The sequence below is a fragment of the Astyanax mexicanus genome, chromosome 1 (assembly GCF_023375975.1).
Source record: "Astyanax mexicanus isolate ESR-SI-001 chromosome 1, AstMex3_surface, whole genome shotgun sequence".
Lineage (NCBI taxonomy): Eukaryota > Metazoa > Chordata > Actinopteri > Characiformes > Acestrorhamphidae > Astyanax > Astyanax mexicanus.
The window spans coordinates 120,247,536-120,259,403 of NC_064408.1; the positions used below are offsets into that span (position 1 = coordinate 120,247,536).

At 36.4% G+C, this 11,868-nt stretch overlaps 1 protein-coding gene across 1 annotated transcript; it reads left to right on the plus strand.

The window, feature by feature from the left end:
* Positions 1-3,308: 3,308 nt before the first annotated feature.
* LOC125784342 (free fatty acid receptor 2-like) lies at positions 3,309-7,989 on the plus strand. The gene has a single exon (XM_049467651.1). The coding sequence runs from the start codon at positions 3,331-3,333 to the stop codon at positions 4,303-4,305; it is 975 nt and encodes a 324-aa protein (XP_049323608.1). The 5' UTR covers positions 3,309-3,330; the 3' UTR covers positions 4,306-7,989.
* The last annotated feature ends 3,879 nt before the right edge of the window (positions 7,990-11,868 follow it).

Below are 11,868 nucleotides of genomic sequence, written 5' to 3' on the forward strand. Positions count from 1 at the left end.
GCTCCTAGCTCATCCCAAACTTATCCCTGAATCACCTCAAACTCATCTCAAACTCACCTCTGACTCATCCCAAACTAGCTCCTAGCTCATCCCAAACTTATCCCTGAATCACCTCAAACTCATCTCAAACTCATCTCTGACTCATCCCAAACTAGCTCCTAGCTCATCCCAAACTTATCCCTGAATCACCTCAAACTCATCTCAAACTCATCTCTGACTCATCCCAAACTAGCTCCTAGCTCATCCCAAACTTATCCCTGAATCACCTCAAACTCATCTTAAACTCATCTCTGACTCATCCCAAAATAGCTCCTAGCTCATCCCAAACTTATCCCTGAATCACCTCAAACTCATCTCAAACTCATCTCTGACTCATCCCAAACTAGCTCCTAGCTCATCCCAAACCTATCCCTGAATCACCTCAAACTCATCTCAAACTCATCTCTGACTCATCCCAAACTAGCTCCTAGCTCATCCCAAACTTATCCCTGAATGACCTCAAACTCATCTCAAACTCATCTCTGACTCATCCCAAACTAGCTCCTAGCTCATCCCAAACTTATCCCTGAATCACCTCAAACTCATCTTAAACTCATCTCTGACTCATCCCAAACTAGCTCCTAGCTCATCCCAAACTTATCCCTGAATGACCTCAAACTCATCTCAAACTCATCTCTGACTCATCCCAAACTAGCTCCTAGCTCATCCCAAACTTATCCCTGAATCACCTCAAACTCATCTCTGACTCATCCCAAACTAGCTCCTAGCTCATCCCAAACTTATCCCTGAATCACCTCAAACTCATCTCAAACTCATCTCTGACTCATCCCAAACTAGCTCCTAGCTCATCCCAAACTTATCCCTGAATCACCTCAAACTCATCTCAAACTCACCTCTGACTCATCACAAACTAGCTCCTAGCTCATCCCAAACTTATCCCTGAATCACCTCAAACTCATCTCAAACTCACCTCTGACTCATCACAAACTAGCTCCTAGCTCATCCCAAACGTATCCCTGTATCACCTCAAACTCATCTTAAACTCATCTCTGACTCATCCCAAACTAGCTCCTAGCTCATCCCAAACTTATCCCTGAATCACCTCAAACTCATCTCAAACTCATCTCTGACTCATCCCAAACTAGCTCCTAGCTCATCCCAAACTTATCCCTGAATCACCTCAAACTCACCTCTGACTCATCCCAAACTAGCTCCTAGCTCATCCCAAACTTATCCCTGAATCACCTCAAACTCATCCCAAACTCACCTCTGACTCATCCCAAACTAGCTCCTAGCTCATCCCAAACTTATCCCTTAATCACCTCAAACTCATCTCAAACTCACCTCTGACTCATCCCAAACTAGCTCCTAGCTCATCCCAAACTTATCCCTTAATCACCTCAAACTCACCTCAAACTCATCTCTGACTCATCCCAAACTAGCTCCTAGCTCATCCCAAACTTATCCCTTAATCACCTCAAACTCATCTCAAACTCATCTCTGACTCATCCCAAACTAGCTCCTAGCTCATCCCAAACTTATCCCTGAATGACCTCAAACTCATCTCAAACTCACCTCTGACTCATCCCAAACTAGCTCCTAGCTCATCCCAAACTTATCCCTTAATCACCTAAAACTCATCTCAAAGTCATCTCTGAATCATCCCAAACTAGCTCCTAGCTCATCCCAAACTTATCCCTTAATCACCTCAAACTCATCTCTGACTCATCCCAAACTAGCTCCTAGCTCATCCCAAACTTATCCCTTAATCACCTCAAACTCATCTCTGACTCATCCCAAACTAGCTCCTAGCTCATCCCAAACTTATCCCTGAATCACCTCAAACTCATCTCAAACTCACCTCTGACTCATCCCAAACTAGCTCCTAGCTCATCCCAAACTTATCCCTGAATCACCTCAAACTCATCTCAAACTCACCTCTGATTCATCCCAAACTAGCTCCTAGCTCATCCCAAACTTATCCCTTAATCACCTCAAACTCATCTCAAACTCATCTCTGACTCATCCCAAACTAGCTCCTAGCTTATCCCAAACTTATCCCTGAATCAGTGTCATGCACGGGGTCGGGTACCCACGGACACTGGCAAATAGATGCTGAAACGGGTGGGTTTTACAAATACTGAAATTTTATGGGTGGGTATGCGGGCGGGTAAGTTAAATACGGGTGGGTAGCACGGGTAGCACGTGATAAGCGGTCATTTTTAGTAGCCTTTTATTTGCTACGTAATGAGCATAGGCTAATGTGACTGAGCCGAACGAGGATGAAGTTTCAGCCTACATCCAACTCAAGCCACCTAAGGGCGATTCGTTCGATGTTCTGTTGTGGTGGAAAGAACACCAACATAATTTCCCCAACCTGGCAAAAATTGCGCGGTGTCCTCTCAATCCCCGCATCCAGCGCTGCGAGTGAGACTGGATTTTTTTTGGATTTGTGATCCAAGAACTGGATTTGTGATCCAAGAACGCAGAACGCAGCTCAAACTTGGGACTGTGGATGATATACTTTTCCTGCAGAGTAACCTAGGATAGATTGCCTAGATATTAAGACACCCCCTATATGAGTTTATTTAGTTGTTATAATGGCATTTGTTCAATGTTCTGGCTTTTTTCTAGCCTATTGCTACTTTTAGATATAGGCATAGGCTACTGTTTCTGCACAGCAACCTGAGATATATAGATATTAAGATTTTACTTTGTCATACTGACGTACTTGTCTCATGTTACCAATGGCTTGGCACTTATTTCCTATAGAAGCCTCATTGGCACCACATTGTTGTTTTTTTCACAGGCGCATTCAAATATAAAGTGCGCTATGGGAATACTTTCGATTTGTGTATTTTTTCACGGGCACGGGTGGGTAACGGGTAGAATATTAACGGGTCCGGGTGGGTACAGATTTAACTTTGAAATAACCACGGGTTCGCGGGTGGGTGAGTGCTGTACTCTGTGGATATGGGTGGGTGCGGGTCTCAAAAAATGGACCCGTGCAGGACTCCTTGAACTCATCTCAAACTCACCTCTGACTCATTCAAAACTCATCCATGATTTACCCAAAACTCATCCCAAATTCATCCATGAATGACCTTAAACTCATCAGCTCCTCTGCGATTCATGTATTATACTCAGCAACCGGGGTATTGCCACATGCAGAACTTGGACGTTTGGGCCAGAATTTGTGGTACATATATTCTGATATACCCGAGTCAATGCAAGACTTGGTATTTTCTGGTATTGAGACAATTAGATGCTTTTACGAAATGAAAATAACACATTCTGTGTTTCTACAGGTCAGTCAGTAAACTCGGCACCATGCAGTGGACGTGGCTGATGAGTGACCTGGTCTTGGTGGTGTACGGCATAACGCTGATCACGGGCCTTCCTGCCAACCTGCTGGCCCTCTACACCTTCGTCCGAAAAGTGAAACAGAACCCCAAACCCATCGACGTGCTCCTGCTCAGCCTCACCATCTCGGACCTGATCTTCCTCTTCTTCCTGCCCTTCCGCATGGAGGAGGCGGCCAACATGAAATGGACCAGAAGCTACTTCTTCTGCACTCTGACCATCTTCGTCTTCTTCGCCGCCATCTACAACAGCACCTTCCTCCTGACGGCCATCAGCGTGGAGCGCTACCTCGGCGTCGCCTTCCCCGTCAAGTACAAGCTCAAGCAGCATCCTCGCAACGCTGTCATAGCCAGCGTGATGTTTGGATTGATTTCCTTGGCCCACTGTAGCATCATCTTCATCACACAGTATTGGGATCAACACAACAACACCCACCAGGGTCCGTCCACAAGGAACATCTGCTACGAGGACTTCAGCCATGAACAGCTCAACGTGCTTTTGCCGGTTCGCCTGGAGCTGTTCCTGGTGTTCTTCTGTGCCCCTTTCATCATCTGCTGCTTCTGCTACATCAAATTCATCCTCATCCTCTCTCGAATGCCCACCATCAACCCCAAGAAGCGCTTCAGAGCCATCGGACTCGCCCTGGTAACCCTCGTGGTCTTCATCATCTGCTTCATACCCTTCAGCATCTCCCATCTGGTGGGATACATCGGTTGGTACAATCCCAGCTGGAGGGAGTACGCCCTGCTGACCAGTACCTTCAACGCCTGTCTCGACCCTTTCATCTTCTACTTCTCCTCTTCGGCTCTTCGCCAGATGTTCAAAACCTGCGCCCGGGGACTCGTCAAAAGGTTGTCCTTCTGTTCCAAAGCTCCATGCTGCACCCAGCAGAACCGGGCCACTGCTGAGGAGCCTCCAAGCACCACTCTCAGCTTTCGCTAGGGCTGACTGCACCTTAACCAAACGCATTTTTAATGCCCTAGTACCGTATGAATGCCTCAAACTACAAGATAATCCGGGCGATTTTCAAGCCAATTTGATCTTTCCGACACTCGCAAAAATCATAAATGGTGAGAGAACCTCCAAACTGCTCTCGCAATGTAACAGTTTGTGAGAAATTTCCACTTGCTTTTTTTGGATGTAACAGTTTGCAAAATACTCCTATTTACTCTCGAGAAAATACCACTTACTCTCATGATGTAATAGTTTGTGAAAAACTGTCAATTGCTTTTGCAATGTAACAGTTTGCAAGAAAATCAACCTGGTCTTGCAATTTAACAGTTTGCAAAAAAACTCTTACTTGCTCTCTTGATGAAACATTCTGAGAGATGCTCCCACCAGCTCTTGCAATGCAACAGTAAAATTCCAGAAATTTCCACTTGCTTTTCTTGGATGTAACAGTTTGCGAAATACTCTCAGTTTTTCTTGCAATGTAACAGTTTACGAGAAGCTCCCATTTACTCTCGAGATGTAACAGGTTGTGGCAAAATACCACTTACTCTCTTGATGTAATAATTGGGTTAATCGGGTTACAAGATATTAATTTTCAGGCCAACTTGATCTTCCCAACACTCGCAAAAATCATAAATGATCTGAGAACCTCCAAACTGCTCTCGAAATCTAACAGTTTGTGCAAAACTCTCACCTGCACTTGTAACGTACTACTTTGCGAGAAGCTGCCACCTGCTCTCGCGATGTAACGGTTTGTGAGAAATTTCCACTTGCTTTTTTTGCATATAACAGATTGCAAAATACTCCTATTTACTCTAGAGAAAATACCACTTACTCTCATGATGTAACAGTTTGCGAAAAACTGTCAATTGCTTTTGCAATGTAGCACTTTGCATGAAACTCCTACCTGCTCTCACAATGTAACGGTTTGCGAGAAAATCAACCTGGTCTTGCAATTTAACAGTTTGCAAAAAAACTCTTACTTGCTCTCCTGATGTAACATTCTGCGAGATGCTCCCACCAGCTCTCGCAATGCAACAGTAAAATTCCAGAAATTTCCACTTCCATTTCCACTGGTATGTAACAGTTTGCGAAATACTCTCAGTTTTTCTTGCAATGTAACAGTTTGCGAGAAGCTCCCATTTACTCTCAAGATGTAACAGGTTGTGGCAAAATACCACTTACTCTCTTGATGTAATAGTTTGCGAAAAACTGCCAATTGCCCTCACAATGTAACAGTTTGCAAAAAACTGTCAATTGCTCTCACAATGTAACAGTTTGCGAGAAAATCAACCAGTTTGCGAGAAGCTGCCACCTGCTCTTGCGATGTTACAGTTTGCGAGAAACTCCCATTTACTCTCGAGATGTAACAGATTGTGACAAATTACCACTTACTCTCTTGATGTAATAGTTTGCGAAAAACTCTTACTTGCTCTCTTGATGTAACATTCTGAGAGATGCTACCACCTGCTCTCGCAATGTAACAGTTTGCGAGAAACTCCTACTTACCCTGTTGATGTAACAGTTTGTGAAAAAATCCCACCTGCTCTCGCAATGTAACAGTATGTGAGAAACCCCCACCTGCTCTCACAATGTAAAAGTTTTCGAGAAACTCCTACTTACCCTGTTGATGTAACAGTTTGTGAAAAAATCCAACCTGCTCTCGAAATGTAACAGTATGTGAGAAACCACCACCTGCTCTCACAATGTAAAAGTTTGCGAGATACTCCTACTTACCCTGTTGATGTAACAGTTTGTGAAAAAAATCCCACCTGCTCTCACAATGTAATAGTTTGCAAGAAACTCCCACTAACTCTCTTGCAATTTTACTGTTTGCGAGAAACTCAAACCTGTTTTCGCAAGGTAACAGTTTGCGAGTAACTTACTTGCTCTCACAGTAACAAAAAACTCTCAATTGCTCTCGCAAAAAGCTCGTAAAAAGGTTTTTATGTGCATTTTAATCTTTGGTTAAATTTTTTAAAAGATCCTGTAGTGTGGGCCAGGCATTAGCTTAGCATTCAGTTTATGGTACTGCTCTGCTGTTTTAATGCATTTTATATTACTGCTTGTGCAAACACTTACAATAGATAGGGTGTAAGGTGAATATATTCATACTTATACTTGAAAAATTTATATATTTGTTAATATTGCAAAAATATAAAGGTATGAAATATATGCTAATATGTAGGTTCTTTGCATTCTCAGCTGTTTTGCACATATTTAAAGCACAATATTTAAAATAAACTGTCTTTTCCAGTTCCAAGATAGCAATAAACCAGACATTTACCTAAACACACCTCATTTCCAGTTAAAAAAATAGGCTGCTGGCCTGGTATAAAATAGCAATGAGCATCACAACGCGCTTTGCACAGGGTGTAATATATGTGATATATTTTTAATGAGGTAGCCTCAATTTATTTCTATCAAAAAGTTTTTTTATTGTTTTTTTAAATATCTAAATATGTAGTATACCCTTTGTATTTGCACAGTGAGGAGAGAGAGAGTGTGTGTGTGTGTGTAGAGTTTAACCCTTTCAGACCTGAATTAAGTTCCAGTGATAAAAGAAAATGTTGTTTCTGTCTGTAATGCACTCACATATATTTAGTAAATTAATTACTAAAATAATAAATTAATAAATTAATTAATGATTTTTTAAACATTGTTATGTTTATTCTATATAACTTTTACATAACTAATTTTATTTCACAAATCATCGCTATGCAAAAAAACTAAATATATGGTAGGAAAAAAATATATGTATTTTCCAGAGCAGTGGGCGGGCTTAATATGCTGTTTGATTGGCCGATAAATGTCTATTTTGTGCAAAAATACACAAGAAAGAAGAAAACACACAACGTAGATTTCAATGGATGCATGGTCTAAAAGGGTTAATAAAATTGTAGTTATTTTATCTTTGTCAATTTTTTTTACAATTTTATCATAATCTTGATTTTCTTGTTTTTCTGTAATATTTTGTAAAATAAAATGTAGCTGGAATTTTACTTTTGAACACTGTTTGCACTGTAGGAATAGCTGCATTGTATCAGTATTGTTTTAAATACAATATTTGTTTGATACATCAGAACTGCACAAAAAAATACAGCAAAATTTATGTTAAATCCTATATTTTTGTGTTAATATTAATATAACACATTATTAAGAACATATTATTAAACATTTTTTTGATATTGGGTTGGGTTTTTCATATATTCTGACATATGTTTGGAGTTTTATTGTTTTATAATTGTTTTATTTTCTAAAAGACAGTATAATTGTATAATTGTATTTTTTTACTTTTAAACATTGTTTGCGCCGTAAGAATTGTTGCAAATGAACAGCCATGTTTAACATTATTGTCATAAAAAATAATAAAGATCTTGTATAAAAATTGAATATGAATGGGTTAATGAAGAACTGCACTAAAAATGTACAGCAAAATTTGAGTTAAATTCTATATTTTTCTGTCAATATCAATATCAATATCGAATGTGTGTTTTATGTCAAAGTATATATGTGTGTAACAATATGTTTTACAAGACTAACAACCCTGAATGAACACATTATCACACACACAGAGAAACATTAATCTTTAATTATAGTAAAAAAGTAGATTTTATACATTTTATACGTTTTTTGTTGATGTGGGGTTAATTTTTTCCTGTTATACATTTGCTGTTTTATTTTTAATACTTTTTATCACAATCTTGATTTTCTGTAATATTTTGTAAAAAGAAAATGTAACTGTATTTTTACAATTAAAGGGTTAAATCCTCCAAAATCCACTTTTTCTTGTTCTTTGTGAAATATTATAGGTCTCTCTCAGTTGTATATGGATGTTACATATGAAACTGTTCCTCAGCCTCTATTGTCTGCAGTAGCTAGTAAAAGAAAATCCTCAGAAATACGAGTTGATCAGGAAAAGCACCGTGTCTACGGCAACCCACAAATTTGGATTCATGGCCCCGCCCACCTTGGCTTGCGACCGCCTACAGACAGAGCTGAAGCCGGGCTGCCGAGCTGCAACAGAGCCAACACTCATCAGCTAAAGAGCTTACAGCTCTGTTTACTCCGGCTAGTTAGCGTTAGCTATCTTATGTAATTAAGTATAGGTTTGAATCGGATCTCCGGTTGATTCTGCGTTTTACCGAGACCTTATATATTCATTAGGGAAGCACGGTTTGACAGGGTAGCATAACCTTTGCTTCTTGACACCTTAATTCTGACATTAAGTGAAGATTCAGGGTTAACTTTACCCAGCATTCAGTGCTGTATCTTTATAACTAAGGCTGTATCCCTAAAAAAACATTTTGTCCTTTTTTAGTTTTAGAGCTGTAAAATTGACTGTGGGGGGAAGTCAGCTAGGTGTTCTCTGCTGCAGTGCTGTTAGCCAATCAGAGGAGATATTATTTGCATGTATGAATATTCATAAACAACAGCCGAAATCCTGTCTTTCTTCAGAGACCACCAATTCAGTGAACTAAAGCAGGGCTAAATAGAAACATCTGAGCACTTTTTTTTTCACAAAAAAAAAATAAAAATAAAACATAATATAAAAATCTCACATGGCATTTATTCATACTAGAGACCACAACTAAATGAATGAATAAAATGAATAAAAATTATCGAATGAGACGTTTAATAACATTAATTACATTAATTTCACTTAATATTTATCATATTGTCTCCATACTGAGCACAGTAAAATATTACTGTTATTAAAATTAGTTTAGAAAATCAAAATCTTTGTATCTTTAAAACAGTATAGAACTCTAGATTAATGTTGTTTCCAACAAATGCCGATTTGCCCTAAAATTGTCCATAATAATTAGAGAAAATAAAAAAAGAATTTAAAAATTAAGTGTTTTTTTTAAATAATCATTTTAGATTTAGTTTAGAACGATAAAATTTCGCTGTATTTTAATGTAATTTGTGAGAGTATCTATTTTTGATAAATAGGCTCTGATGAAAAAAAAATGTATACTTAATTGTACTTAAAACATATTATGAAATGTCTAAGTATGCTGTAAATACACTAACAGATTTATGTACTTACTTAAAATATATTAAAAATACATTAATGTCATGATTTCATCAATAGTTTGAAAGTAAACTTTGATCATTTGAACTTTTTAAAATGTACAATTTATTGTGTATTTAAAAAAATAAACTACTATAAAGTACACTTTTAGTTAAATATAATTCAATATACTTCTAATATACGTATTTCCAAATATACTTTTGTGCATTTTTACTAAAGTGTGTTAAAAATAACTGTTACAGTAGTTCACTTAAAGTACAATGTATCATTTAACTTTTTAGAAAGTAAATTAAATTACTATTACTTATTAAAAATTAAAGTAAATTTGTAACTCGCTAAAAATTGTAGTACAGTATATTAAAATATATTTTTGTACCCAATGAAACATACTAGAAGTGTGCTACTCACAAGAAGCATATTTATAATATGCAGTTACATACTGTACATGAAGTAGTTTAAATGTTTAAATGTTACTTAAGTACAGTATATTTAAAATAGTCCATTTCAGTACAGTTAAATACACTTAGCACAATTTAAGTAAGACTTTTGTGCTATTTTTATACTGTAATTAAAGTATAATAAGCACAATAAAATACTTGTTCCATTTTAGCTCTTTTTAAATATACTGATTAATGATAATGTGGCTACAAGAACAATTTAGTGCACTATAGCATAATAATGCTAAGTATACTTTAATCTACTATTCTTCACTAGGGGTTACAGTATTATAAAAAACACACATTACTCTGAGGATTTAAATCCATAAGTAGAAGCAGAAAATAGAACCTGGCATTTGTCCATTAGATGGAGCCAACAATGCACAGAATACTGATCAGACTCCACCTACAGCACCTCAATATATCAACAAGTTCTTAGCGCCTTTACTCTTCATCTGAATTCAGAGTTAACTTAACCCTTTCAGACCTGAAGTACTGTCTGTTGCAGTAATGACGAAATTAAAGAATGCTCTGCTATTTTTCTGTCTGTAATGCACTCCAAATATGGAGGACCAAAACTAAAAAAAAAAAAAAAAAAAAAAAAAAAAAAGAATAAATATATAAAAATGTAAGTAAATCACACAATAAAAGTAATATAATTAAAATTAATAATAATAATAAAAAAAAATACATACACATAAAAATAAATGTCTTAAATAGTTTTTTATGGGTTTAATTTCTCGTTTGATTCGTTTGTTTATTTATTTAAATAAGTATTTATTTCTGGATTCATTTATTTCCCGATTTAATTATTTCCCAATTTATTTATTTCCACACACACACACACACACACAAAAGTAGACGTAAACGTATTTAAAATAAGATTTCTGTAGAAGTTAAAGTGTCAACTCAAGCTTTTTACTCTTTAAGTAAAACTGTTTTAAAAAAGTACTGGTTTAAAAATTACTTAAAGTATAAAAGTAAACATAATATAAGAAGAAATAAATAATGTGGCGCCACAGAGTCCTATAGTGCACTAGCCATAATGACTGTATTGTTCTATTATTAAAATGTTAATGTTGATAATATAATTTGGGATTTTGCACTACGCTGTTCCCTAGTGTTTCCGCTGCATACTCACTACTCACCACTGCACACTATACATAGAGTTGATTGGTCCTCACTAGCTGCATGAAGAGAATCTTATTGGCTAATTTTGATCTATAAATCACTTTTTAGGAATTTGCCAGCTTATATCTCTTCACTGATCTCACTTAATAATAATGCATATCAGACTCACTCCAGTGGCTGGATCACCTGTTCAGGTACCAAGAGTTTTTACTGAACTGGGAAAATCTGCTTTTAGCTACAGAGCAGCACCAGCGAGCTGGAATTGACTATAAGAAACTCTAAAGCTCAGCTCACTGGAATCACTGAACCATTTTAAACTTTTAGTTTCTAATCACCAGAAAGCCTGTGACTGTTTTAAATTACTTTTTATTAGTTTATCTTTTTTTTCTTATTTTATTTATATATATATATTTTTTTTTCTTAATTTATTTAAATTATTTTTTGTTTATTTATTATTACTTTTATTTTTTATTTCATTTTAATGTTTTATATTTTTTATATTTTCAATCTTGTTCTTAGTTTTATTATTCATTTAATCACTTATCATTTTTAACATTTTACTTTACTTTTACTATTATCTATTTACTTATTTTATATTTTATACATTTTATTTTTACTTTTTATGTGTCAGATTTGTTTTTTTTATGGTATTTTAGAATGTCATGTTTTACATATATAGTTTTATTAAATGTTGATTTAAAATGAGTACTTATTTATTTTTTTATTATTTTTTACTATGTTTTTTCTTATTATTTCTAAATTATTATTAAATGTGTTCAATCCCTTTGATGTTGTAAATGCTCAGCAACATTGTAAATGAGGGTTGATTGATTGATATTCAGCTGCTGATTGTAAATAAATGTATTTATTTTAGTAGAGTGTAAATATATTAAAGTAGAAGTTTAGTTGGACTGGAGTTTATCTGGAGTTCTCTTGAGTCTCTGCACG

Coding starts and splice junctions, on each gene's coding strand:
- LOC125784342 (XM_049467651.1), top strand. CDS start 3,331: ATGCAGTGGACGTGGCTGATGAGTGACCTGGTCTTGGTGGTGTACGGC.